General features: G+C 62.7%; 1 protein-coding gene across 2 annotated transcripts in view; it reads left to right on the top strand.

Moving 5' to 3' along the window:
* The window catches only part of SPTBN2 (spectrin beta, non-erythrocytic 2), a 40726-nt gene extending 17603 nt beyond the window's left edge, over positions 1-23123 (top strand). For both annotated transcript variants that reach the window (XM_084895068.1, XM_084895067.1), the window contains 28 exons: positions 919-1036; positions 1634-1792; positions 2908-3210; positions 4818-4971; positions 5323-6193; positions 7422-7559; positions 7859-8615; positions 9259-9461; positions 9995-10085; positions 11530-11676; positions 13726-13989; positions 14633-14857; positions 15334-15423; positions 15713-15973; positions 16052-16182; positions 16390-16594; positions 17096-17470; positions 18314-18558; positions 18652-18790; positions 19032-19116; positions 19346-19542; positions 19901-20025; positions 20115-20190; positions 20262-20312; positions 20514-20734; positions 21009-21182; positions 21686-21728; positions 22292-23123. In XM_084895068.1, the coding sequence (XP_084751194.1) occupies positions 919-1036; positions 1634-1792; positions 2908-3210; positions 4818-4971; positions 5323-6193; positions 7422-7559; positions 7859-8615; positions 9259-9461; positions 9995-10085; positions 11530-11676; positions 13726-13989; positions 14633-14857; positions 15334-15423; positions 15713-15973; positions 16052-16182; positions 16390-16594; positions 17096-17470; positions 18314-18558; positions 18652-18790; positions 19032-19116; positions 19346-19542; positions 19901-20025; positions 20115-20190; positions 20262-20312; positions 20514-20734; positions 21009-21182; positions 21686-21728; positions 22292-22525 (6082 nt within the window). In that variant the 3' untranslated portion in view covers positions 22526-23123. The remainder of the gene's footprint in view (positions 1-918; positions 1037-1633; positions 1793-2907; positions 3211-4817; positions 4972-5322; positions 6194-7421; positions 7560-7858; positions 8616-9258; positions 9462-9994; positions 10086-11529; positions 11677-13725; positions 13990-14632; positions 14858-15333; positions 15424-15712; positions 15974-16051; positions 16183-16389; positions 16595-17095; positions 17471-18313; positions 18559-18651; positions 18791-19031; positions 19117-19345; positions 19543-19900; positions 20026-20114; positions 20191-20261; positions 20313-20513; positions 20735-21008; positions 21183-21685; positions 21729-22291) is intronic.
* Positions 23124-27789: the final 4666 nt, after the last annotated feature.

The raw sequence follows: 27789 nt of genomic DNA, 5'->3' as shown, positions 1-27789 counted from the left end.
CCAAGGTACATGCCCTTGACCCGAATCGAACCTGGGACCTTTCAGTCCGCAGGTCGACGCTCTATCCACTGAGCCAATCTGGCTAGGGCCACCCTACATATCTTAGAAATTAACTTTTTATATGGCTGGAACTGCTGTTAGGCAGTTCTATACAGTATACGCTAAAAATGTCTGTTTTCCAATTATGGAGCTTTTTTGGAGTTAGTATGCTTCAGCAGCAAAGCCAGAATTAATCCAGAGAAACATCTATTCCCATACATTCCAGGGAATGATTTGGCCCAGAAAACCCCCTTCTGGGCACTGAACAAAGATGTAGCTCCAAGGTTGTTCACCAGCACGACCTTCGTAAAAGAAAAATTAGTCACCGCCGCTGACAGTGATGTTGAAGAAATGTGTCGATTGACTGAAAAGATGCTCATGACAGTTCACAAAACGGTTATTTGTGGGCCACAGGGAGCAAAGGGCTGAGTGTCTAGGTTCCAAGTGCCCGAGTTCAAATCCTGGCTCTTCCACTTACTGGTTGTGAGTTGCTGCCCTCTCTGTGCCTCAGTTTTCTCATCTGGAAAATGGGGGTCACAGGAGGGTGTAGCAGGGAGAGCTGAGCACTGTGTGTGGAGTCCTCGGAACAAGGCCTGCCCCACAGGGAGAGAGGCCTGGACACGTGTCAGCCGCAGCCGCGGTCCGAGCCCCTCTGTGGAAAGAGAGGATGCAGCCAGTGCGGCCAGCGGGGACCGGCCGTGTTGGGGTGGTGGTCGGTGTTTTTAAATTCCGGTCTTTTGTGCACCAGCATTCTCTGGCTTTCCTGAGAAGAAAAGAGGCCCAGGACACTTCACTGTAAAGCGTGGAGTCCCTGTGTTTGTCCCCCCCCCCCCCCCGACCCCGTGACCTGTGACCTGACCCCGCCCGGCCTCCGCCCAGGTTCACAGAGAAAGGGAACCTGGAGGTGCTGCTCTTCACCATCCAGAGCAAGCTGCGGGCCAACAACCAGAAGGTGTACACGCCCCGCGAGGGCCGGCTCATCTCGGACATCAACAAGGTGCACAGCCTCCCCTCCCTCCCCACGGGGGGCGGCCCACCCCGGGCGCCCGCCCTGCTGCCCGCTGCCCGCGTCCTGCACCCCCGCCCTCCCTCCCCCCTCCTCCCTCTGCCTCTCCGTGTGCGTTCACATCATAAAGCCATGCCGAGTCTCTTGTTCAGCCTGAGGGTTAATAAAAGTAATAGGGTCACCCCCTGCCCCCCCCCACACACACACAAATCCAGTGGCCTCCATTGTTCCCGGTCCCCCCAGGTCCCCGCCCGGAGCGGGCGTGGTTCTCCCGTGGCCCCCTCCTCCCGCCGTGCCCCGGCTCCAACTGACCGCATTCCATGGGTGCACTGGACTGAGCTCCCCTGGCCTCGCCCTGTGCCCCGCCCCAGGGACCCCCCTCCGAGCCCCGCCCCCAGCACTGACCCGCCCCCCCCGCAGGCCTCGCCCTGTGCCCAGCCCCAGGGACCCCCGTTCCCAGCCCCAGGGACCCCCCTCCGAGCCCCGGCCCCCAGCACTGACCCGCCCCCCCGCAGGCCTGGCCCTGTGCCCCGCCCCAGGGACCCCCCCTCTGAGCCCCGGCCCCAGCACTGACCCGGCCCCCCGCAGGCCTGGGAGCGGCTGGAGAAGGCGGAGCACGAGCGGGAGCTGGCGCTGCGCACCGAGCTGATCCGCCAGGAGAAGCTGGAGCAGCTGGCCGCGCGCTTCGACCGCAAGGCCGCCATGCGGGAGACCTGGCTCAGCGAGAACCAGCGCCTCGTGGCCCAGGTGCAGCGCGGGCCCGGCCTGTCCGGCTGCGGGGAGAAGGGGGCTCGGTCTGTCCGGCTGCGGGGAGAAGGGGGCTCGGTCTGTCCGGCTGCGGGGAGAAGGGGCTCAGTCTGTCCTGCTGCGGGGAGAAGGGGGCTCGGTCTGTCCGGCTGCGGGGAGAAGGGGGCTCGGTCTGTCCGGCTGCGGGGAGAAGGGGCTCAGTCTGTCCGGCTGCGGGGAGAAGGGGGCTCGGTCTGTCCGGCTGCGGGGAGAAGGGGGCTCGGTCTGTCCGGCTGCGGGGAGAAGGGGCTCAGTCTGTCCTGCTGCGGGGAGAAGGGGGCTCGGTCTGTCCGGCTGCGGGGAGAAGGGGGCTCGGTCTGTCCGGCTGCGGGGAGAAGGGGCTCAGTCTGTCCTGCTGCGGGGAGAAGGGGGCTCGGTCTGTCCGGCTGCGGGGAGAAGGGGGCTCGGTCTGTCCGGCTGCGGGGAGAAGGGGCTCAGTCTGTCCTGCTGCGGGGAGAAGGGGGCTCGGTCTGTCCTGCTGCGGGGAGAAGGGGGCTCGGTCTGTCCGGCTGCGGGGAGAAGGGGGCTCGGTCTGTCCGGCTGCGGGGAGAAGGGGCTCAGTCTGTCCTGCTGCGGGGAGAAGGGGGCTCGGTCTGTCCTGCTGCGGGGAGAAGGGGGCTCGGTCTGTCCGGCTGCGGGGAGAAGGGGGCTCGGTCTGTCCGGCTGCGGGGAGAAGGGGGCTCGGTCTGTCCTGCTGTGGGGAGAAGGGGCTCAGTCTGTCCTGCTGCGGGGAGAAGGGGGCTCGGTCTGTCCTGCTGCGGGGAGAAGGGGGCTCGGTCTGTCCGGCTGCGGGGAGAAGGGGGCTCGGTCTGTCCGGCTGCGGGGAGACGCGGGGAGGGGGTGGCGGGTAAGAAGCCCTGCAGGGAACGGGGAGCTGATGGGACAGGAAGTCCATCACGGGGATACAAAGACCAGGAATCCCGGGAGCCTGAGGCCTGAGCGTGAGGGGATGGGATGGGATGGAGAGGAAGCTGAGCGCCCTCTCCTGGGGCTGGCATCTTGCAGCCCCAGTGCTGGGGGGCGAGAGGGGTTGGGGAACAGGGGAGCTGAGCTCCCGCCTCCCCTCCCTGTCCCAGGACAACTTCGGGCTGGAGCTGGCGGCGGTGGAGGCGGCGGTGCGGAAGCACGAGGCCATCGAGACGGACATCGTGGCCTACAGCGGCCGCGTGCAGGCCGTGGGCGCCGTGGCCGCCGAGCTGGCCGCCGAGCACTACCACGGCATCCAGCGCATCTCCGCGCGGCAGCACAAGGTGGCGCGGCTCTGGGACTTCCTGCGGCAGCTGGTGGCCGCCCGGCGCGAGCGGCTGCTGGTCAACCTGGAGCTGCAGAAGGTGTTCCAGGACCTGCTCTACCTCATGGACTGGATGGACGAGATGAAGGTACGCGGCCAGGACGCAGGGGACCGTCCCTCCCGGCGCGGCGGGTCTGCACAGAGGATGCTCCGGAGCAGGGCCCTGTCCCCAGCGAGAGGAGCAGAGCCAGCAGGGCCCTGTCCTCACGGGCTCGCGTCCCAGCGGGAGGGGACGGGGCATAGACACGGACCTGTCAGCAAACAGAAGAGCAGGTGCACAGTGACCCCTCTGAGGAGACAGCGGGGCTGCGGAGGGAGTGCCTGCAGGCTGAGCTCAGAATGGCGCCAGCAGCCAGCACGGAGAGCAGGGGAGAGGAGGCCCTGGCGGAAGGAGCATCGGGGAGGCCCGGCCGCTGCAGCTGGCATGTCCAGCTCGAGAGGGGGCGGGGCGGGGCAGGGGAAGGAGACCAGGAAGGCGGTGGCCGGCTCAGCTCACTAGGGCCTGCAGGCCTGGTCTAGGAGTTGGGATTAGTCCTCACCTGAGGACATTTTTCCCACTGATTTTTAGGGAGCGTGTAAGAGAGAGGGAGAGACAGAGAAACATGGATGTGAGAAACACATCGATTGGCTGTCTCCTGCCCAAGCCCTGGCCAGGGCCCAGGCCGGGGAGGAACCTGCAGCGGAGGGTATGTGGCCTGGACTGGAATCGGGTCAGGGACCCTTTAATTTGCAGGCCGGCGCCCTATCCACTGAGCCACCTCCTGCTAGGGCAGGAGTTTGGATTTTATTCATAGTAACATGGAGCCCTTTTTAAAATATGTGTGTGGGGGGGTTTTTTTTTATTGATTTCAGAGAGAGGAAGGGAGAGGGAGAAAGATAGAAGCATCAATGATGAGAAAAATCATCCATCAGCTGCTTCCTGCACACCCCCTTTCTGGGATCGAGCCCAAAACCTGGGCATGTGCCCCGACCATGAAGCAAAGCATGATCTCCTGGTTCCTGGGCTGACGCTCAGCCACTGAGCCACACTGGCCGGGCTTTTTTTTTATTTTTCTTCTTCTCCAGGATATTCTTCCACTGGTTTTTAGAGAGAGTGGAAGGGAAGGGTGGAGACAGAGAGAGAGAGAGAGAGAGAGAGAGAGAAACATTGACGTGAGAGAGACACATAACAGTGCCATGGAGTCTTAAAAGCGATGAGAAGGTTTTGAAAGGGGGAGAGGCAATTGCACTCTGTAGGAAGGCCACTGTGACCGTGGGGAGGGGCTGTGGGCAGCCAGTGGGGAGCGGGGAGGCCGGGGAGAGGCTGCTGCGGGAGCTCGGTGACAGATGGGGACACGCAGGGGCCCGGGGAGATGCTGAAGATGACTAGGGACTGAGCCCCGATATCAGGGGGTGATCTCTCTGGGGCCGAGAAAAGGAGTCAGAGCGGAGATTCCGGGGGCAGGAGGCGAGTTGAGGACAGAGAGGCCGGGGGCCAGGACACACGGGGCGTCCCTGTGTGTGTGTGTGTGTGTGTGTGTGTGTGAGGGCTCACAGATGGGGGTGACGCCAGGAGCCGCCCAGAGAGGTCGGGACGTGCGATGGGCCCAGGAAAGGGGGTGAGGTTAGCCAGTCTGTGGCGGGGCTGGCAGAGGCTGGTGAGGAGGCCCCGGGGGGGCTCTCGATGGGCACCGACGTGCCTGCTGTGCCTGGCAGGGCCGGCTGCAGTCCCAGGACCTGGGCAGGCACCTGGCCGGCGTGGAGGACCTGCTGCAGCTGCACGAGCTGGTGGAGGCCGACATCGCCGCGCAGGCGGAGCGGGTGCGGGCCGTGAGCGCCTCCGCCCTGCGCTTCTGCGACCCCGGAAAAGGTGAGGCCGGGGGAGGCCCTGGGCATGGGGCGCAGGGAGGGAGAGCCCCGGGGAGGCCCTGGGACGGGGCGCAGGGAGGGAGAGCCCCGGGGAGGCCCTGGGACGGGGCGCAGGGAGGGAGAGTCCCGGGAGGCCCTGGGACGGGGCGCAGGGAGGGAGAGCGTTATGGGCCGGAGCATTCGGAACAAGACTGGGAAGTCTGGGGAGAGCCGGGAAGGATGGTGGGCGGATGGTGGGTGACAGAGCCAGGGAGGGAGCCCCGGGGAGCAGGGTGAGGGTTTGAGACCGGAGGTGGATGGGCCACAGGAGGGCCACGCGGCAGCTCTGAGCCCCGCACCCTGGCCTTTCCAGAGTACAAGCCGTGCGACCCGCAGCTCGTGTCCGAGCGGGTGGCCACGCTGGAGCAGACCTACGAGGCCCTGTGCCGGCTGGCCGCGGCGCGGCGGGTGCGCCTGGAGGAGTCCCGGCGGCTCTGGCGGTTCCTCTGGGAGGCGGGCGAGGCGGAGGCCTGGGTGCGGGAGCAGCAGCACCTGCTGGCCTCGGCGGAGACCGGCCGGGACCTGACGGGCGTCCTCCGGCTGCTCCACAAGCACCGGGCCCTGCGCGGCGAGATGAGCGGCCGCCAGGGGCCCCTGCGGCTCACGCTGGAGCAGGGCCAGCAGCTGGTGGCCGAGGGCCACCCCGGGGCCGGCCAGGCCGCCGCCCGGGCCGCAGAGCTCCGTGCCCAGTGGGAGCGGCTGGAGGCGCTGGCCGAGGAGCGGGCCCAGCGGCTGGCCCAGGCCGCCAGCCTCTACCAGTTCCAGGCGGACGCCAACGACATGGAGGCCTGGCTGGAGGACGCACTGCGCCTGGTGTCCAGCCCGGAGCTGGGGCACGACGAGTTCTCCACGCAGGCGCTGGCCCGGCAGCACCGGGCGCTGGAGGAGGAGGTGCGGGGCCACCGGCCCACGCTGGACGCCCTGCGGGAGCAGGCGGCCGCCCTGCCGCCCGCGCTGGGCCGCAGCCCCGAGGTGCAGGGCCGGGCGCCCGCGCTGGAGCGGCAGTACGCCGAGCTGCAGGCCCGGGCCGGCGAGCGCGCGCGGGCCCTGGAGGCGGCGCTGGCCCGCTACACCATGCTCAGCGAGGCCGGCGCCTGCGGGCTGTGGGTGGAGGAGAAGGAGCAGTGGCTCAACGGACTCAGCCTGCCCGAGCGCCTGGAGGACCTGGAGGTGGTGCAGCAGAGGTAGGCCCCCCGCGGGCGCCCCCGGGAACGGCCTCGGGAGGAGGGGGGTGGGCGAGGGCCACGGCGGGTCTCCCCGGAAACTGCCCGCTCTTGCTCTGTCCCTCCGAGTTCTGGTTCTCGGCTGCTGTTTTCATGGAAAATGCTAAGCACGCTCAGCAGCAGGAAAGCTGGTGCAGCCAGCTCCTGTGGGCCCACCGCCTGGGGTCCGGGATGGTTAGCGCCGGCTCTGTCTGACTCATTTTCCTCTTCAGAAGCCAGTCCCCAGTGTTATCGTTCCATCTCTGCATTCTCCAGGATGCCTCCTTCCACAAATATGAGGAAGCATTCTTAAAGTTATTTTTTAACTGTGTGTGTGGACTTAAAATAGGCTTTGACGCTATAAGCCTTTAGAGAGAGACACTGATTGACCTCATGAAGTAGCTTGATTTGCAGAATAATAAATGTTAAAATCATATAGAAAGGTCGTATTTTTTTTTTTTATATAGAACCACAATACCATTATTACACAGAACAAAATTAGCAATGCCTTACTACCATCTACTACTCGGTCTCTAGTCAGATTTCCTGATGGTTTTAAAATGGTAATCAATTTTTTTTTTTTTAAGTTTTCAAATTATCCTATGACAAGTTGGCAAACTGCAGCCCTTGGGCCAAATCCGGCCTACAGCCTGATTTTGTAAATAAAGCTTTATTGGAACAGAGCCACGCTCATTCAGCTACACATCCTCCGAAGACAGCAGAGCTGAATACTTAAGAGAGACCATGTGGCCCACAAACCTAAACTGTACACTGTGCGGCCCTTTAAGAAAGCATGTGCTGGCAGTCTCTGAGGATGTGGAGTGTCCCTGGGAGAAGTTACACTTCACATCTTGATCAGTTCCGTGTTTGTGGCTGTCAGTTCCTTCTTAACGTGGGTCCCAGGCAGGCAGCGAAGGCGCAAGGCCCAGAGGAAGAGGTAGGATCCGGTGAAGGCTGGGGCCCCGAGCCAGGATTAGTTAACTTGTGCAGCTGTTCCTGACCTCTCACTTCCACACCTTTCTGAGCAACGCTAGACGTGATCGACTTTCTGCTTGTCTAGGGGAGTTGGGGTCACGCTTGGTCCACAGACACTGTGAGCCTGTGGTAAGCGGTGCAGAGGCTCCTGTAAACGAGCTTCAGGCTGACGGAGAGGCGTGCCCATGGCCGTCACCACCTCCCACCGATCTGACCGGCTCTGCCGCCCCCTCAGGTTCGAGACCCTGGAGCCCGAAATGAACGCCCTCGTGGCACGAATCACCGCCGTGAACGACATCGCAGAGCAGTTGCTGAAGGCCAACCCCGCGGGCAAGGACAGCATCGTCCACACCCAGCAGCAGCTCAACCACAGGTGGCGGAGGGCGGGCCGAGGGGCTGGGAGAGGGCACGGCAGATGGGATGGCAGCCAGAGAGGCCTGTAGGGCCAGGGGGTGGGGGTGGACCTGAGGCGGGAAGGTGGTCCGGAAGGAGCCGGGGGGAGGGGAGCAGCGGGAGATGGAAGGGGCTGGAGCCTGGACGGGGAGCAATGGAGATGGGGACGCGAGGATGGAGCGGGTGGGGGGAGAGAGGCAGGGAAGAAGCTTCCAGATGTACCGGACGGGGCGGGGAAGCTGAGCCACTCCCGATGCCAGACCCTCCCTCCACTCCCAGGTGGCAGCAGTTCCAGTCCCTGGCGGATGGCAAGAAGGCGGCTCTGACGTCTGCCCTGAGCATCCAGAACTACCACCTGGAGTGCACGGAGACCCAGGCCTGGATGAGGGAGAAGACCAAGGTCATCGAGTCCACGCAGGGCCTGGGCAACGACCTGGCCGGGGTGCTGGCCCTGCAGCGCAAGCTGGCCGGCACCGAGCGCGACCTGGAGGCCATCGCGGCCCGGGTGGGCGAGCTGACCCGGGAGGCGGAGGCCCTGGCCGCGGGCCACCCCGCCCAGAGCGCCGCCATCCGCGCCCGGCTCGGCGAGGTGCAGGCCGGCTGGGAGGGCCTCCGGGCCACCATGAGGCGCCGCGAGGAGTCGCTGGGCGAGGCGCGGCGGCTGCAGGACTTCCTGCGCAGCCTAGATGACTTCCAGGCGTGGCTGGGCCGCACGCAGACCGCCGTGGCCTCCGAGGAGGGGCCGGCCACGCTGCCCGAGGCCGAGGCCCTGCTGGCCCAGCACGCGGCCCTGCGGGGCGAGGTGGAGCGCGCCCGGGGCGAGTACGGCCGGCTGCGGGCCTTGGGGGAGGAGGTGACCCGCGACCAGGCCGACCCCCAGTGCCTCTTCCTGCGGCAGCGCCTCGAGGCCCTGGGCACCGGCTGGGAGGAGCTGGGCCGCATGTGGGAGAGCCGGCAGGGCCGCCTGGCCCAGGCCCACGGCTTCCAGGGCTTCCTGCGGGATGCGCGCCAGGCCGAGGGCGTGCTCAGCAGCCAGGTGAGAGCCGGCGTGCGGTCCGGAGGAAGCGGGGAGCGGGCGGGCGTGGGGAGGAGAGGTGGGTGGATGGGGGTTGGGAGGGATACGGCGGCAGGCAGGGTAGAAAGGATGGGCAGGAAGAACATGTTAGAAACACATGGACCATGACTTATCGAAATCAACATAAACTGGCTTGTCATATACCGTAATTGCTACAGAAATGGACTCTGTCGCTAGAAACGGGATGGAATAGGGTTTGGACTTTTTTTTTTTTTTTAAATATATATATTTTATTGATTTTTTACAGAGAGGAAGGGAGAGGGAAAGAGAATTAGAAACGTCGATGAGAGAGAATCATCGACCAGCTGCCTCCTGCACACACACCCCCCCCCCCCATCAGGGATGTGCACACAACTAAGGTTCATGCCCTTGACCGGAATCGAACCTGGGACCCTTGAGTCCGCAGGCCGACGCTCTATCCACTAAGCCACACCGGTCAGGGCAGGGTCTGGACTGTTAAAGCTTCTCCAGCCCGGCTCCCCACAGCCTCCTGACACTCCCGCAGCCAGGCACCGTGCTGGCCTGCCTCCCGGGGGCCGCTGTGGCTGAGAGCCGGGCTCCGGGCTGGGGAGTGAGCTCGCTGCCCCCCCCCCGCCCCCCGCAGGAGTACGTGCTGTCCCACACCGAGATGCCCGGGACGCTGCAGGCGGCCGACGCCGCCATAAAGAAGCTGGAAGACTTCGTGAGCACCATGGACGCCAACGGGGAGCGCATCCGCGGGCTCCTGGAGGCCGGGCGCCAGCTGGTGTCCGCGGGCAACCGGCACGCCGAGAAGATCCGGGAGAAGGCGGACTCCATCGAGCAGAGGTAGGCCGAGGGCCGGGCGCGGGAGGGGCCGAGAGAGGAGTGAGCGAACGCAGGGAGGCCGGCCTGGCAGAGGGGCTGGGCTGACAAGAGGCAGACGAAGAAGAGCTCAATGGTCAGAGAGGGCCCAAGCCCGTGGTGGGCAAACTGCGGCTCTCGAGCCACAGGCGGCTCTTTGGCTCCTTGAGTGTGGCTCTTCCACAAAAGACCACGGCCTGGGCGGGTCTGTGTTGAAGAAGTGGCGTTAGAAGAAGTTTACGTTTAAGACATGTGGCTCTCAAAGGAAATCTCAGTCGTGCTGTCGATAGTTGGCTCTGCGGACCGATGAGTTTGCTGACCGCTGGCCTAAGCCGGGCGGGAGGGTCTGCCTCCCTCACACGGAGCAGAATGGAGTGGCCAGGGCGCCGGACCCCGGCTCCTGCTGCTTCCCGGGGCCCGGCGGGCGCTGTGCCCGTGGGAGGCCTGGCGGCCGCTGGGTCAGCAGAGGGCCGTGAGCCCTTCCTGCACGCCGGCGTCTCAGAGGGCCGTCCTCACAGACACAGGAAGAACCAGGAAGCCGTGCAGCAGCTGCTGGGGCGTCTCCGGGACAACCGGGAGCAGCAGCACTTCCTGCAGGACTGCCACGAGGTGAGGCTCCGCCCCCCGACGGCCGGCCGCCTTTCCACCGGCCCGGCTCTCCGAGCCAAGAGGTCCGCGGCCGCATCCCCTGAGTGGGGAACCGCACAGCTTCCCCACCTCAGCCCTTCTCCTGCCAGCTTCTCCCCACCTGCCCCCTTCTCCCGCCAGCTTCTCCCACACCCGCCCCTTCTCCCACCAGCTTCTCCCACACCCGCCCCTTCTCCTGCCAGCTTCTCCCACACCCGCCCCTTCTCCTGCCAGCTTCTCCCACACCCGCCCCTTCTCCCACCAGCTTCCCCCCACACCCGCCCCTTCTCCCACCAGCTTCTCCCACACCCGCCCCTTCTCCCGCCAGCTTCCCCCCACACCCGCCCCTTCTCCCGCCAGCTTCTCCCCACACCCGCTCCTTCTCCCAGCCAGCTTCCCCCCACACCCGCCCCTTCTCCCACCAGCTTCTCCCACACCCGCCCCTTCTCCCGCCAGCTTCCCCCCACACCCGCCCCTTCTCCCGCCAGCTTCCCCCCACACCCGCCCCTTCTCCCGCCAGCTTCCCCCCACACCCGCCCCTTCTCCCACCAGCTTCTCCCACACCCGCTCCTTCTCCCAGCCAGCTTCCCCCCACACCCGCCCCTTCCCCCGCCAGCTTCTCCCCACCTCCCCCCTTCTCCCGCCAGCTTCTCCCCACCTCCCCCCTTCTCCCGCCAGCTTCCCCCACACCCGCCCCTTCTCCCACCAGCTTCTCCCACACCCGCCCCTTTTCCCACCAGCTTCTCCCACACCCGCCCCTTCTCCCGCCAGCTTCCCCCCACACCCGCCCCTTCTCCCGCCAGCTTCTCCCCACACCCGCTCCTTCTCCCAGCCAGCTTCCCCCCACACCCGCCCCTTCTCCCACCAGCTTCTCCCACACCCGCTCCTTCTCCCAGCCAGCTTCCCCCCACACCCGCCCCTTCTCCCACCAGCTTCTCCCACACCCGCCTCTTCTCCCGCCAGCTTCCCCCCACACCCGCCCCTTCTCCCGCCAGCTTCTCCCCACACCCGCCCCTTCTCCCAGCCAGCTTCCCCCCACACCCGCCCCTTCTCCCGCCAGCTTCCCCCCACACCCGCCCCTTCTCCCGCCAGCTTCTCCCCACTTCCCCCCTTCTCCCAGCCAGCTTCCCCCCACACCCGCCCCTTCTCCCACCAGCTTCCCCCCACACCCGCCCCTTCTCCCGCCAGCTTCTCCCCACTTCCCCCCTTCTCCCAGCCAGCTTCCCCCCACACCCGCCCCTTCTCCCACCAGCTTCCCCCCACACCCGCCCCTTCTCCCACCAGCTTCTCCCACACCCGCTCCTTCTCCCAGCCAGCTTCCCCCCACACCCGCCCCTTCCCCCAGCCCCCGGCCCCCCGGATGCCTCCCCTCCCCTCCCCCTGACACGCACACGGCCTTTCTCCGCCCCGGCCTGTGCCCGTCCAGCTGAAGCTCTGGATCGACGAGAAGATGCTGACGGCCCAGGACGTGTCCTACGACGAGGCCCGCAACCTGCACACCAAGTGGCAGAAGCACCAGGCGTTCATGGCGGAGCTGGCGGCCAACAAGGACTGGCTGGACAAGGTGGACAAGGTGAGTGCGCGGCCGGAGCGGCCGGGGCGGCGGGCAGGGCCGTGGGCTCCTCCGGGCGGGGCCCGGCCACCGTGCGGGGCGGACCCGGCGTCCGGACAGGGCTCCTTCAGGGCCAGAGGTAACGGGCTCCCATGCCATCTCCCAAGGCGGGAATTCTCCCTGAGGCACACACGTGCTGGGTGTATGGGACAGGGGCTCCGGAGCTTGGAGGAAGCGCACATTGGTAAGGAGCCAGGCTGCGGTTTGGGGTCCCCTCAGGATGACACCCCTCGGCAGGGTCAGCACTCCTCCGGGCCGGGCCGGGGGGAGGGGGGTACCCCAGGCTTTTGGGAGCCTCATAGCTTCTGTGGCGACCGCTCACTCTGCCCTGGTGAAAGCGGCCGTGAACGGACTCTGTAGCGAAGTGCCAACAAACCTCGTTTATAAAAACAGGCCGCCGTTTGCCCAGCCCTGCAATTCCCGTATTTGCTCTCCCTCCCAGCTCTTCCTCGGGAGCTGAGCACAGGGAAAACTTCATTTCTACTCAGCGAGTGTTGCTGGACACGATGATATGTGCTCAGCGCTCCGCCGGGGGCTGCGAGGTGTATAAAGACACCTGCCCTCCCTCAGGGCATACCGCTGGGCCACAAGAGACCCTGTATATTCCGTGTTTCCCTTTGTTCCGCAAACATGCACCTGGTGCTGCGATGTGCAGAGCCTTGTATATGGAGGGGGGACAGGTGCTGCCACTGCGGCCAGGGTCTGAGTCACACACGCAGCAGAGAGGTTGAATCCAAAGCAGAGTATCGGGGGCACAGTGAGAGCCAGGGAGGCCTGGGCTCCGGGAGGCGGGTGGGGCCCGGGAAGCAGGAGCCGCAGGGCAGTCGTGAGGGGTGAGCGGCAGTGGACAGCGGAGACGCTGGAGGGGAGATATTTGTAGGCGGAGAAGCAGAGCAGCTGGGAACCAGAGGAGGAGGTGGGGTCATCTCGGAGCCCAGGGGAAAGTCAGTCTCGGACACAGGGTGTGTGAAGGGGCCCCGGGAGGAGGCGGCGGGAGAGTCCGGGGGAATGGCCGTGAGGAGCCGCGGGCACCGTGTCGGGCGGGGCGTCGGGTGTGGGTTGGGCTGAAGGTTTGGGAAGTGGCCCCAGCAGTGTTGACGCTGACGCTGCGTGTTGAGATGTCTGCCCCCCTGAAACGAGGCCTCCGTACAGGCGTTAGAACGGGGCGGGCACAGGAGGCACCAGAGGGCAGTGGGCGAGGAGACGGAGCGGGGTGGGCAGTCGGTAAAGGGCCGGTGCCATGCTGGCTACCCCAGAAGGCAGCTGGCTGGTGCCCAGTCCTAATGTGGCGCCCAAGTCATCCCAACCAAAGCGCCAAAATACTGTTTGTCCGCCGGCTCCGTCCGTCACTGCCTTGCGGGCCGGTCAAGGGACTCTGCTTCCCTCCCCTCCCCAGAAACCAGTCCTCCGGTGGAGAGGCTGCGAGGGGGGGACAGGAGGGGTGAGGAGCTGAGAAAAATGAAACCAGCCGAAACCGGTTTGGCTCAGTGGTAGAGCGTCGGTCTGAGGACTGAAAGGTCCCGGGTTCTATTCCGGTCAGGGGCATGTATGTTGGTTGCGGGCACATCCCCGGTAGGGGGTGTGCAAGAGGCAGCTGGTCGGAGTTTCTCTCTCAACGACGTTTCTAGCTCTCTATCTCTCTCCCTTCCTCTCTGTAAAAAGTCAATAAAATATATTTTTTTTAAAAAGAAAAGAAAAATGAAACCATAACAGATAACAAGACGGTGCGCGATGTAACACCAGAAACCACAAGCAGGAGGGAACTCGAAATGGGGGAGATGGCAGAGGCTTCTCAGAGGAGCTGAGATGTGAGCGGGACGTGAGGGGGAGCTGAGTTGGAGCAGCAGCGAAGGGAGGGGCGGGGGGTCCAAACCTCGGAGAAGAGCAGGTTAAGGAGAACCACGAGAGCTCGGAATTGTTGCTCACTCTTAGGCCTCTGCTGCCCGTTAGGCCGCTGCCCCGCGCAGTGGGGTCCAGGCCAGACGCTCACTCCTCTCTGCCCACCTCCAGGAAGGGCGGGAGCTGAGCCTGGAGAAGCCGGAGCTGGAGGCGCTGGTGTCGGAGAAGCTGGGGGACCTGCACCGGCGCTGGGACGAGCTGGAGACCACCACGCAGGCCAAGGCCCGCAGCCTCTTCGATGCCAACCGGGCCGAGCTGTTCGCGCAAAGCTGCTCCGCCCTGCAGAGCTGGCTGCTGAGCCTGCAGGCCCAGCTGCACTCCGAGGACTATGGCAAGGACCTCACCAGCGTCAACATTCTGCTCAAGAAGCAGCAGGTGTGCGGGGCCTTCGCTGCGGAGGAGGCGTGCAGGAGGCGGGAGGGGCCGCCCGGAGCTCTGGAGATGGGGGGCCGTTCTCAGATACCCCCAGGCGCGGCTCCGGAACTCTTTGGCGAGGGCAGAGCCCGCTCATGGCTTTGGGAATCTGCTGGGGAGTCGCGGGCCACAGCAGGTCTGCAGCTGGCAGGCCAAAGCTGGCCAGCAGGGCATCGCCACTGATGCCAGGCATACTTGCTGGGGGGACAGCCCCTGGCCTCCCGCACACCACACCGTGGGCGGCTTTGTGTGGGCGCTGGAGAAGAGCCAAAAGCTGGAGCCCCCCTCTCGTGCCTTGTGGTGTGTCCCCATCGCCCTCTACTGGCAGGGCCCGACATTGCACCAGCTGGAGAATTGTCTCCGGGGTCCATCCTGTTCTCAGGCCTCCCACGGGGAAGGAAAGGTGGATCTGGGGCTGAGAGGCGATGGATTGCCCACTGGCACAGTGACCAGGGCCCCGTCCCGGACTCTCTGTCCGTTAAAGCGTGAGGCCCACTCCCCGGGCCGGGAGGGGTGCTCCCTGGGGAGCCCAGGGGGATGGGCTGACACTGGCCGGGTCCCGCTGAGGGTGCCGGCGGGCGGTACGGCCCTCCTCTCGCGGCAGATGCTGGAGCGGGAGATGGCGGTGCGGGAGAAGGAGGTGGAGGCCATCCAGGCCCAGGCGCAGGCGCTGGCGCAGGAGGACCAGGGGGCGGCCGAGGTGGAGAGGACCTCGCGGGCCGTGGAGGAGCAGTTCCGGGCCCTGGGCCAGCCCATGAGGGAGCGCTGCCGGCGCCTGCAGGCCTCCCGCGAGCAGCACCAGTTCCACCGCGACGTGGAGGACGAGATCGTGAGTCCGGGGCTGGGGCCGGGGCTGGGCGGCCGGTCCCCACGGGGGCCGCCCCCGCCCTGCGCCGGGGAAAGGCCAGCCGTGTCCTCCTCCCTTTGGCACGGAACACCATCCCTCTAGGCACATGTGGGACCCCCTGGAAGCTCCTTTTCCCTGGGACCAGAGCTGGCCATCTCCTGCACACACACACTCACACACACACACACACACACACACACACACACAGACACAGACACACACACAGACACACACACACAGAGACACATACACACACAGACACATACACACAGACACACACACAGACACACACACACAGACACACACACAGACACACACACACAGAGACACATACACACACACACACACACACACACACACACGCACCAGGGGCCTGGAACACGGCCCCTCCGCCGGCCCCCCTCCAGCTCCCGCTCCGCCTGGCCCGCGGCCCGCGCTGACCCCCCTCTCCCGTCCAGCTGTGGGTGACGGAGCGCCTGCCCATGGCCAGCTCCCGGGAGCACGGCAAGGATCTGCCCAGCGTCCAGCTCCTCATGAAGAAAAACCAGGTGAGGCCGCGGCGGCAGGCGAGAAGAAGGTCCCAGGCGCCTCCGGACGTGGAAGACGGTTTTCTTAAGACCCGGGGTTCCCTGCCCCGCTCCCCCACTCCCCCCATGCCGGCCTTCCCTCAGAGGACCATGGAGTGGCAGGAGCTCACCATCACATCCGGGGCCGGGAGGGCGGGGAGCGCGGGGGGTTCGGGAAGGAAGGACGCAGGAGCGTGAGGGGGTGGTGTCCAGCAGGGGTAAGGGGACCCCAGCCAGCTTCTCCGTGTCCCCCTCTGCTGCTGGGGAACAGACGCTGCAGAAGGAGATGCAGGGCCACGAGCCCCGGATCGCGGACCTGCGGGAGCGGCAGCGGGCGCTGGGGGCGGCGGCCGCGGGCCCCGAGCTGGCCGAGCTGCAGGCCCTGTGGGAGCGCCTGGGCCGCGAGCTGGCGCTCCGCGGGCAGCGCCTGGAGGAGGCCCTGCGCGCCCAGCAGTTCTACCGCGACGCCGCTGAGGCCGAGGCCTGGATGGGCGAGCAGGAGCTGCACATGATGGGCCAGGAGAAGGCCAAGGTGAGGCCAAGCAGAGCCGGGCTGGCCCCTGCCTCTCTCCTCCCGGGCCCCTGCCTGACGCCGCCGTCCGCTCCCCAGGACGAGCTGAGCGCCCAGGCCGAGGTGAAGAAGCACCAGGTGCTGGAGCAGGCCCTGGCCGACTACGCCCAGACCATCCACCAGCTGGCGGCCAGCAGCCAGGACATGATCGACCACGACCACCCCGAGAGGTGAGCACGGCGGCGGCGGGGACCCCGCGCCTGGGGAGGGGGACAGTTCCAGGGGGTGCAGGGGCCGCGGAGCCTCCGGTGTGTGCCGCATGCACACCGATCCGTCCGGAAAGGCGCGGCCAGCGGGCTGAGAGGGACAGGACTCTGCGGGGACAGGCTGGGGTCCGAGCAGGGCATCCTAAGGCCCGGCCGCTCCCCTCCCCGCAGCACACGGATATCGATCCGCCAAGCCCAGGTGGACAAGCTGTACGCCGGCCTGAAGGAGCTGGCCGGGGAGCGGCGGGAGGGCCTGCAGGAGCACCTGAGGCTGTGCCAGCTGCGCCGGGAGCTGGACGACCTGGAGCAGTGGATCCAGGAGCGCGAGGTGGTGGCGGCCTCCCACGAGCTGGGCCAGGACTACGAGCACGTGACGGTGAGTGCAGGGCGGGGGACCCGGCCGCAGGCCAGCTCCCGGCGAGATGGGCCCCGCTGGGAGACCGGGGCCCCCTCCTGCAGGGCACCCCGGGGTGGGGCAGACCCGGCTGCACGGCACTGGGCTCCGGGTTCTGAGGCATTTAAGTGGGAGAATTGGGCAGAAAGGAGGCCGGGGCCGTGCACAGAACTGGGAGGGAAGGAAATGAGTGACCACTCTTTCCCAGGGGAACTGGGCAGTGTAAGATCCCTGTCTGCAGGCTGCAGGCTGCAAGCGCCCCACGGCCTTTGCTGAGGGCCCAAGAGTTCAAATCCAGGGTCACTGGGAACCACTGGCGTCTGTCATGGGCTCAGCTCAGCTGGAGCACCCTGTTTTGGTCCGTGTGGCCCAGGGGAGAGAAGGGGGGCTCAGTTTGGGGTGAGAAGCCCCCCGCCCCCTCTGCCCCATCCTGTGAGGCAGGGCCCGAGTCAGAGCTGTCTGCGCACCCGCTCCCTCCCCCAGATGCTCCGGGACAAATTCCGAGAGTTCTCCCGGGACACGAGCACCATCGGCCAGGAGCGCGTGGACAGCGCCAACGCGCTGGCCAACGGGCTCATCGACGGGGGCCACGCCGCCCGGGCCACGGTGGCCGAGTGGAAGGACGGCCTCAACGAGGCCTGGGCCGACCTGCTGGAGCTGCTGGACACGCGGGGCCAGGTGCTGGCGGCCGCCTACGAGCTCCAGCGCTTCCTGCACGGCGCCCGCCAGGCCCTGGCGAGGGTGCAGCAGAAGCAGCAGCAGCTGCCCGACGGCGCCGGCCGGGACCTGAACGCGGCCGAGGCCCTGCAGCGCCGGCACTGCGCCTTCGAGCACGACATCCAGGCCCTCAGCGCCCAGGTCAGGCCCGGGCACGGGCGGCCGGGTGGCCGGGGAGACTCCGCGGAAAGGCCGGGGTTGGCACCCTCTGGAAGGTCACGTAGGGAGGGGGTGGAATTCCTCTAGGGAAACATCTCTGGCCAGAGGACATCTCGCCACCACGTTCACTCCTCTGACGACAAGCCTCCCTGAGGGCCGTGACATCATCACGTGGTCCCGTGGCATCGTCACGTGGTCCCGTGGCATCGTCACCTGGCCCCGTGGCATCGTCCCGTGGGGCCCGTGGCATCGTCACGTGGCCCCGGGGCATCGTCACGTGGTCCCGTGGCATCGTCACGTGGCCCCGTGGCATCGTCCCGTGGTCCCGTGGCATCGTCACGTGGTCCCGAGGCTGGAGGATTCATGTGGTACCAAAACCCACCCATCGGTCCCACCCAACTAGAGCTCCAGACCCACACAAACCAAGCAGGGATCCTTCCTGCAGCCGTTTAAACTCAGTCATCCCCTCCTCCCCCGTCCAAGTCCCTCTTTCAGGCTGAATATCTCATTCTGGCCAAACCTGAGGCTCACGTCTCGGACAAGCCTCTGAAGGCCCAGCTGGCTGGTCGCCCTCTTAAAGGGCTGCTCCCCAGGCCACGCCCAGGCTCCCACTGGGGACCCAACAGGGAGAGGATGACAAAGCTTACTTGGCACCAGCCCCCACCTTTCCCAGCACACACACACACACACACACACCCCGCTCCTCCTCTCTCCTCCACTGGGGAATGGGCAGGCGGGCAGGCAGAGGGCAGGGTGGGGTGTCGGGGAGGAGACTGCGGCTCCTCAGAGTCTCCGGCCCTGCCTGACGCTGAGCCGGCCCTGCAGGTCCAGCAGGTGCAGGACGATGGCCACCGGCTCCAGAAGGCCTACGCGGGAGACAAGGCCGAGGAGATCGGCCGCCACATGCAGGCCGTGGCGGAGGCCTGGGCCCAGCTCCAGGGGAACTCCGCCGCCCGCCGCCAGCTGCTGCTGGACACGACGGACAAGTTCCGCTTCTTCACGGCGGTGCGGGAGCTGATGCTGTGGATGGACGGGGTGAACCTGCAGATGGACGCCCAGGAGCGGCCCCGGTGAGGCCCCGGCGCCAGGCCACAGGGGACGGGCGCTGGCGGCTGGGAGAGGGCCGAGGGCGGCAGTGCCTGACGCGGTCTCTGTGCCCCCAGAGACGTGTCCTCCGCAGACATGGTCATCAAGAACCACCAGGGCATCAAGGCAGAGATCGAGGCCCGGGCCGACCGCTTCTCGTCCTGCATCGACATGGGGCAGGCGCTGCTCGCCAGGGGCCACTACGCCGCTGAGGAGGTGGGCGAGGCCTGGGCACATGGCCGCGGCCTCGGGCTGTGCTTCCTCCCGAGTCTTCCTGCTTCCTCACCCTTCCTCACAGGAGCCTTCCTCTCTCCCCTCCCTGCCGTTCTCTCTCCCCTCCCCACCAGAGCTGTCTGCTTCCTGAAATCAGAAATCTCCAGTTCCCCTGGGTCAGTCCCCCAGAGCCCCCCTCCCCCCCAGAAGCCCAGGGGGTGCTAACTGGCTTCTCCGCCCCCAGATCTCGGAGAAGCTGTCTCAGCTGCAGGCCCGGCGCCAGGAGACCGCGGACAAGTGGCAGGAGAAGATGGACTGGCTGCAGCTTGGTGAGGGTGCCGGGCCCTGCCGGGAGGGGCTGGGGGTCTCGAACCCTATAGTTTCCGGAGTAAGACCGGGAATCCTGGGCGTGGAACTCACGGCTCCCGCCCTCGGCTCCGCCCTGTGCCCCTGCTGGGGGGCAGGAGCGTTCTCTGTGTCCGTCCCTGACGCGGTCACAGTGCTCTGCCGGGGCCCACTCTGACCTGCCCCCTCCTGTGGTCCGGCCCGTCCCTGCAGTTCTGGAGGTGCTCGTGTTTGGGAGGGACGCAGGCATGGCGGAGGCCTGGCTGTGCAGCCAGGAGCCGCTGGTGCGGAGCGCGGAGCTGGGCTGCACCGTGGACGAAGTGGAGAACCTCATCAAGCGGCACGAGGCCTTCCAGAAGTCCGCGGTGGCCTGGGAGGAGCGGTTCAGCGCGCTGGAGAAGCTCACCGCGGTGAGGGCACGGCCCCGGGTGCCCGCCCCGTCCCGCTGCCCCGCGCCCGCGCCCCCTTCTGCTGGGGAAACAGTCCCCCTCCCCCTGCACCAGCACCTCCGGACGTGAGCCACGAGGGCCGTGTGGTCACCACAGCGCCAGGCGCCGCCATTCCCCCGAGGGACGCTGTGAGGCACCGCCTCCCCGTTTCTCCTCATCCCCGCCCTCGTCCGGAATTGTGTTATAGTTTCCTTTCTGTTCATCAGCCCGGAGCTGAGCCACTGCACCTTCCCCAGCCCCCTGGTCCCGTCACATGGGCCCTCTGTGCCCCTGGTCCCGTCACATGGGCCCTCTGTGCTCTGACCTGAGTGTTTTACAGCTGGAGGAGCAGGAGCAGGAGCGGCGGAGGAAGAGGGAGGAGGAGGAGCGGCGGAAACAGCCCGCTGCGCCAGAGCCCACGGCCAGTCTGGCGGACGGCCAGACGCCTGACGCCTCCTGGGACAGGTGCGAGCGGGCGTCTGGGGAGGCGGCGGCGATGGCGGCTGGAGGTAAGCACCCGGACTTACGTTAGTCTGTGTCTCCTGCTGCTCCAGAGCCCACCCCCGGCCACCGGCACCCGCACAGCCGGCCAGCGTCAACGGCGTCTGCGCCGATGGGGAGCCCCCCCAGGTGAGCCACACCCGCGCCCGGCGGACGCCCGTCCGCGCCCGGCACACTCTCACGGCCTCTTGTCCTTGCAGCCCCTGTTGGAACAGCAGAGACTTGAGCAGGGCAGCTTCGCGGAAGGGCCTGTGAGTCCCTCCTGGGGTGTGGGTGTCGGTATCCGGAGGGACGCAGGGGGGTGTGTGCTGGGCAGTGGGGACGCTGAGGGCAGGAGCGGGCAGCGGCTCGGAGGAAATGGGGGCAGGCAGCCCCGCTCTTGGACTTGAGGCTCCTGACGTCCAGGCCGGTTCCCGCTCCCTCCTCCTGTGACACAGACGCTCTCCCCACAGGGGTCCGGCCCCGGGGACGAGACCAACGGGCCCCAGGGAGAGAGGCAGGCCCGGAGCCAGGGCTCGGCCCCTCCCGCCCTGCCCCAGAGCAGGTCGTCGGAGTCAGCCCGGGTGGCCACGCTGCCCTCGCGAGGCCCGGAGCTCTCCGCCCCGGAGCAGATGGAGGGGATGCTGTGCCGCAAGCAGGAGATGGAGGCCTTCGGCAAGAAGGCTGCCAACAGGTAGCGGGGCTGCGGCCTCTCCAGGCACCCCCTCTGAAGAGGCTTCCCCGGACCTCTCCCTGAATGGTGGGAGCAGTGGGGGTGCCCTGCAGAAGGAGGGTCCTCCGGGGAGGGACAGGCCTCCGGAAGGCCGGGAGGGTGTACGCTGCCAGGCCTGCGAACATGGTGGCCCTGGAAATCCCAGAACACCCACACTCTGCCCGGGGCTCCCGGCCGCACAGAAGCTGGTGGGTCTGCCTGTCTCGCTCGGTCACCTGCGCCGTGTCCCTCCCAGGTCCTGGCAGAACGTGTACTGTGTCCTGCGGCACGGGAGCCTCGGCTTCTACAAGGACCTGAAGGCGGCCGGCGCGGGAGTGCCGTACCACGGAGAAGTGCCTGTCAGCCTGGCCAGGGCCCAGGGCAGCGTGGCCTTTGATTATCGGAAGCGCAAACACGTTTTCAAGCTGGGGTAGGAACAGAGCCGTGCCCTCGGGGGCGGGGGCAGGAGGGGGGGGGGTCAGAGCGATGCAGGATGAGGAAGGGTAGAGTTCAGGCCAGGCATTCGGGGACAGGAGGAGAGATGGGGAAAGATGGAAAATTGTATTTCACACCACGGGGAGCAGGAGCTCCAAGACTCGGGCCTGATGGCTGACCGTCAGGCTGAAAACTGTCCTGGATGGATGTCTGAGGAGAGGGTGCTGGCGTTCCCCTGCCTCCAGGGACCTCCAGGCGCCGGCCCCTGCTGCCAGCAAGCAGCCAGCGCTGGAGGCACGGCCTGGGGTGGGAGAGAGGTCACCCTGGCCCCTGTAACCAAACAAGAAGCATTTGCTTTCGCACAGTCCTGAGACTCGGGGGTGTGCAGAGGTGTCCGATCTGGCTCCGAGGGCCCCAGCAGGCTTGTTCTCCTCCCAGCACTGATTGGGCCAATCCCGAGTCTCAGCTCTGTCCTGAGGCTTCTCTCTCTCCCAACAGCTTGCAGGACGGGAAAGAATATTTATTCCAAGCCAAGGATGAGGTGAGCTGCCCGCTCTCCGCCCACACCCCCGTCTCCCCACGGCCATTCTCAGGACCTTCCGATTGTAGATTCTCCTTTCCTCCCTGTTTGCTCTCTTTTTCCTTAAGTGTCGCCTTCTTTGGAATCAGACAGCCCACAGGGCTGTCTGATTCCAAAAAAAAAAAAAAAAGACACGTTCCCTGTCTTTTTTTTTTTTTTTTAATATATTTTATTGATATTTTACAGAGAGGAAGGGAGAGGGATAGAGAGCTAGAACCGTCGATGAGAGAAAAACATTGACCAGCTGCCTCCTGCACACTCCCTACTGGGGATGTGCCCGCAACCAAGGTACATGCCCCTGACCGGAATCGAACCCGGGACCTTTCAGTCCGCAGACCGACGCTCTACCACTGAGCCAAACCGGTTTCGGCACGTTCCCTGTCTTAAGGGGACTTTTTCTCCAAGGGCATGAAATAGTCAAACCGTTTACCTGCCGCCTCCTCCCAAGCTTGCCTGCTGGCCACGGCTGGCGGCCTCGGCACAGCGACCGTGACACTGACCGGTTGTCTTTCTGCCCCCTGCAGGCAGAGATGAGCTCGTGGCTGCGGGTGGTGAATGCAGCCATCGCCACCGCGTCCTCTGCCTCCGGAGAGCCCGAGGAGCCAGCGGTGCCCAGCGCCACCCGGGGCATGACCCGGGCCATGACAATGCCCCCAGTGTCCCCGGTCGGGGCCGAGGGGCCCGTGGTACTTCGCAGCAAGGATGGCAGAGAACGAGACCGAGAGAAACGCTTCAGCTTCTTCAAGAAGAATAAATAGTTGGGGGCAAACCCCCCCCCCCCCCGGCCAGCTCCTCCCTCTGTTCAGGAAACTGCCAGGGACTGTCAATAGGGGGCGCCCTCTTGTCAGGACAACTGCCTGCTGCTAGGGTCTGTTGCCAAGGTCAGCCCATCACCAGGAACTGTCTCTGGGGACAAGTCAGTGTTCCCATGGACAACCCTTCTCTCTGCTATTTAATTCCAGACTGGTGGTGGGACCCAGGCAACCCCCGATTCTACTCCCCCCACTTCCCTCTTCCCCCGCCTTAAACCTCTGTTCCCACCACCGTGCGGACAGTGCCGCGTCCTCGATGCAGGCCACGTGGGAATGGCTGTCCCGGCCTCAGGGTCATCTCCCACCACAGCTGGGACCAGCCAGGAACCTCAAGAGCTGAAGCAGGACCTGGGGGCAAGATGGCCGGATGATGGCGTCAGAGACACTGAGCGCCCCCTTCCTGTCCTCCTTCATCCTCCGACTCGAGTGGCCGCTCCATGTCCAGTGCCTCTTAATGGCTTCCAGGTGTGAGCTGTTCAGGGGCAACCACAGCCTTGAGTCTGGCCACGGAGACGATTAAACAGCTCCGCTTCTCTTACTGCCTCTGGGTGTTTGCTTTCTTGACCACAAGCTCCCTGCCCATGCCCATGGTTCCCCCTTTGGCGCTGGCTCCTGTGTGTCAGGTTTCCCTTCTGTCCCAGCCTCCACGCCCTCAAAGGACCACATTATTTTGAGAGCTTCCATTCCTTGGTCTAATTTCCCATGAGAATGACCTCCAGTTTGACCGATGTCACAGAGAAGTTCACCACGGCTCAGGCTGATGTGGACAAGCAGTGATGACAATCTCCCTGATGGACAGCATTCTTTTTTTTTTTTTAAGTTTTTTTTTTTTTAAATAGATTTTATTGATTTTTCACAGAGAGGAAGAGAGAGTGATAGAGAGTTAGAAACATCGATGAGAGAGAATCATCGATCAGCTGCCTCTTGTACACCCCCTACTGGGGATGTGCCCGCAACCAAGGTACATGCCTTTGACCGGAATCGAACCCGGGACCTTTCAGTCCGCAGGCCGACGCTCTATCCACTGAGCCACACCAGTCCAAGCAACAGCATTCTTCACCTGTGATTCTCTCAGCTGTTTTCAAAAACAAAAGACTAAAAAAGACAAAAACACAAAAATCTGAAAGATTGAAGAGCGTTGCCACAACCTAGTGTCAGCCTCGCTCAGCCCAGCTGGAGAACAGAGCACATAGAGGGTGGTGACTGATCCCACCCTCTACTGAGGACACCAGAGAAGATCCAGGGCGTTCAGACAGGGGGCAGAGAAGTGGCAGGTTCCAAGTCCACTGCAATAGCATAACAGTCCCTTGAGAAGCCACCAAGTACATCCTGAGTGTATAAATACACAAACTAGGGGATATTCTAGACCCAGTGAAGTAGGAAAAAAAAGGATCCCCCCTGGCCGCTAGCCTGGTAATTGGAGATTTCAGAGCAGTAGTATTCGCCTCAGTGGCCTCCTACAGGAAAACCTTTGTTCTGTCATTGGTTCCCATCACACACAAACAACCATCTCTTTGGGGGCTCAGAGAACATCTTTACAGGAAAGCAGCCCTATCTTTAGCATAATTGGCTGAGGGCCTTGGTTGAGCAGACCCCTGGCTATCATCAGCCGTGACAAAGACAGGGTCAGGTGTGTGCAGGCTCAGGACTGGCACAACCCAGCCCCAGAATGGCTTCCAACCATGCGATCTGGTAGACCAGATGGCCCACAGGATAATTATCCCTTACTCTTAAGAAAATCAGATTTAGAAATACCCATAGTAAACATGTAAGTAAATGTAACTAGAACAATCTGTCATGGACTAAATGGAAGAACACATTGGCACTATAGCCCCTTGTTCTTCAGGTACAACCGTAAAGTCCCCATTATACAAAGGAAAAGTCAGCATTGTGGAATGTTCGAGGAATCTGAGTATCTGCACACTAAGAAAGCAGGACTCGCCGAAATCGGTTTGGCTCAGTGGATGGAGCATCGGCCTGCGGACTGAAAGGTCCCGGGTTTGATTCTGGTCAAAGGCATGTACATTGGTTGCAGGCACATCCCCAGTAGGGGGTATGCAAGAGGCAGCTGATTGATGTCTCTCTCTCATCGATGTTTCTGACTCTCTATCCCTCTCTCTTCCTCTCTGTAAAAAAATCAATAAAATATATTAAAAATAAATAAATAAAAGCAGGCAGGCCTCGGGGTTGAGGGAAAGCAATAATTGGAAATTGTAGGAGAAAATGTATATGGGGGTGAGAAAATGGAGCAATTATCGTTTTAATGTGTAAGAGATAAGTGAAAGTCCTACAGAACGGTGCAGTCAGTCACTGTGAATGGAAAAGGAATGAAAGTGGGACTTGAGCGTCACATACATACACATGGCAGCTAAAGCTACCCGAGGGCGTGCAGCCTTGAGGACAGGACAGAGCAGATAGTAAGCCCAAGGTCAGGAAGTGCGTGTTGGAGACACGTTTAGATCTGGGCAGAAGAAAAGTTCCAGGAAAGAAGACAGAATGGTATGGAGCAGAGAGGGATGTGAGACAGGTTCGAGCACAAAAAGACAATAGTGTGGGCACCACACATCAATGGGGAAATATGGGCAGATAAAAATGGAGGAATTATTTAAAGAAAAACATGTTTACATTTTTACCTAATACCATCTCCAAGGGTGAATGCTGGATCTGTGTCCAATACAGCAGCTGCAAGCCACATGTGGCTACTGAGCACTTGAAATATGGCTAGCTGAATTGAGATGTGTTCTAAATGCAAAATGCTCGCTGGATTTCAAAGACTGAAGAGGAAAAAAAGAAGTTAAGGTATCTCATTAACAATTTTTATATTGCCTCAGCCGGTATGGCTCAGTGAATAGAGCAGACCAAAGGATCCGGGGTTCGATTCCGGTCAAGGACATGGTTGCAGGCTCCTCCCTGGCCCAGGCCGCAGGAGGCAACTAATCCATGTGTTTCTCTCATATCGATGTTTCTCTCTGTCTTTCCCTCTCTCTTCTACTCTCCCTAAAAATCAATAGGGGAAAAATACCCTTGGGTGAGGATTAACAAAAACAGACAAAAAAATGAATTTTTATATTGATTATATGTTGAAATGATCTTTTAGCTATATTGGGTTTCAAAAGTATTGAAGTTCATTTTCCTTTTTAAATGTGTTTACTAGACAATTTTAAATATATCACATATTTCTATTGGGACAGCACTGCTCAAAATGGACTACAGACCTAAAAGTGAGAAACACTGTTAAGCCTGAGGAGGGAGTGATGAAAGCTCCCCTCCATCTCTCTGTACAGACAGCCATTGTCCCGGCTACAGGTGGAAGGGTGGACCGGTTTCTAGCGATTTCACTCTGAGTTTACACCCTCCCAAAGTCTCACATGGACCCAGGAGGGCATTCCTAATCTACATAAGGATGCTAATTTCAACTCTGTGTACAGGGGTGGGGAGCTGGAGGGAACCTGGTGCCCTACATCCAGAGATGAATCGGGAGAATAAGGTGGTTGCGTACTGCGGAGTGTTGCTCAGCTGTTCGCTGTGACACTGTAACAGCACTTAGTGGAAAACGTTAGAAGCGATGAGCTCTACAGCAAAATTTACATAAGTTAGAAGAAACCAATGGTAAAAAGATATTTGCAACCATCTAGGGGAAACTGAATATAAGTATCAGATAATATTAGCATGGCATACACGGGACGTTTTAATTGGAGGCAGGTAGTGAGGCCTTCATAGGAGAAATTACATGATGTCTGGGATTTGCTTTTCAAAACTCCAGCCCTCCTCCAAAGGAGTAAAGGGGCTAGATGAAGTGTCGGCAAAATGTCATGGTCAAATCTGGGTAACAGGTCCGTAGGTGTTCGTTATAGTATTCTCCATTTGTGCCTTTTGAAATTGTCCACATAAAACATTTTAATGGGGAAAAAAGCAAATGTGCCCTAAGAAGACATGTCTTGCAAGAACACAAACAAAATAATGGCAGGCCCTGGCGCATTAAACTGACTCATTAGAATGATTGCCCGTGAGGGCAGGGAGAGGAGAGGAAGGGAGTAGAGTAAGGAAATGGGTGGGGCCCTGTGGAACTGGGTCCCGTTCCCGGAGCCGCCCCTCGCCATTGGCACGTGGAGCAGCAGGCGCTGAGCCTCCAGGTGCGCCCGGCCGGAGTCGGAGGCATGGCCCTCTCCAGCCATGAAGATATGTGTGTACTCGAGTGCTCAGTGTCCGTGGAACCGAGTGCAGCCCCGTGGGCAAGCAGTCTTTCCTCATCACCCTGGGCTGCAACAGCGTCCTCACCCAGTGAGTACACCGGTGACTTCTGTTCCTTCCACAACATCCTGCCGGGGCCGTGCCCCGGACAGTCGGACGGTCGGTGTTCAGCGAGCAGACAGAAGAGGCCTCGCTGTGCAGTATTTCCGGTTCTATGGCTACCTGTCCCAGCAGCAGAACATAATGCAGGACTGCGTGCAGCAGGCACCTACCAGCGTGCGATACTGCAGAACCTCTCGGACTTCCAGGACAAGGTTGTTCTGGATGCTGGCTGTGGCTCTGGAATCCTGTCATTTTTTTTGCTGCCCAAGCTGGAGCAAGGAAGATCTGAGCGGTGGAGGCCAGCACCATGACCCAGCTCGCCGAGGTCAGTGGGCACTGGAACCCCTGCCTGTTCTGGTCCTTCAGCTATATGCCCGCTCTGACCTGGGGAGCCCCCAGGAGGCCTGACCCCTGGGATTTAGGGGATTATGGGGACATCACTTCTCTTTGGTCTTGTATCCTCAAAACCTGAGCTGAGGTGGTGTCCCCTCCATGACGGGTAGTCAACTACTAGGTTCAGGGGTGAACTGGGGCCTTCAGAGGCTTGGTGGCCTTGTGCTTCAGGGGACTGTGCAATCTCACAGGCCGGGGTGAGATCTCGGACCTGGCCAGTGGCCTGCCTCTCTGAACCCCACTTCCCACATCTGTGAAATGTGCATAAAAACAGGGTTTCATTTCATTAAAGCTGTCATTTTCTTTGTTTTAAAAATAAGAGTAAAGAAACAGGGGAAAGAAATGGAATAGTACTGTCAGAGGTATGCAAAGAAACTGTATAAAAACAGAAGGGTGATGAATGAAATGAAAATTTTAAAAGGGTTAATACTAAGCCAAGGACATTAGTTTTGATGATCTCAGAAAATTCTGGGAATTGGAGAGAACAGAACCCAAAACACAGTGCATAAAGGTGGGTGATAGCA

Source organism: Pipistrellus hanaki (assembly GCF_964339955.1).
Source record: "Pipistrellus hanaki genome assembly, chromosome: 9".
Taxonomy (NCBI): Eukaryota; Metazoa; Chordata; class Mammalia; order Chiroptera; family Vespertilionidae; genus Pipistrellus; species Pipistrellus hanaki.
This window is presented reverse-complemented; position numbering and strand designations above follow the sequence as displayed.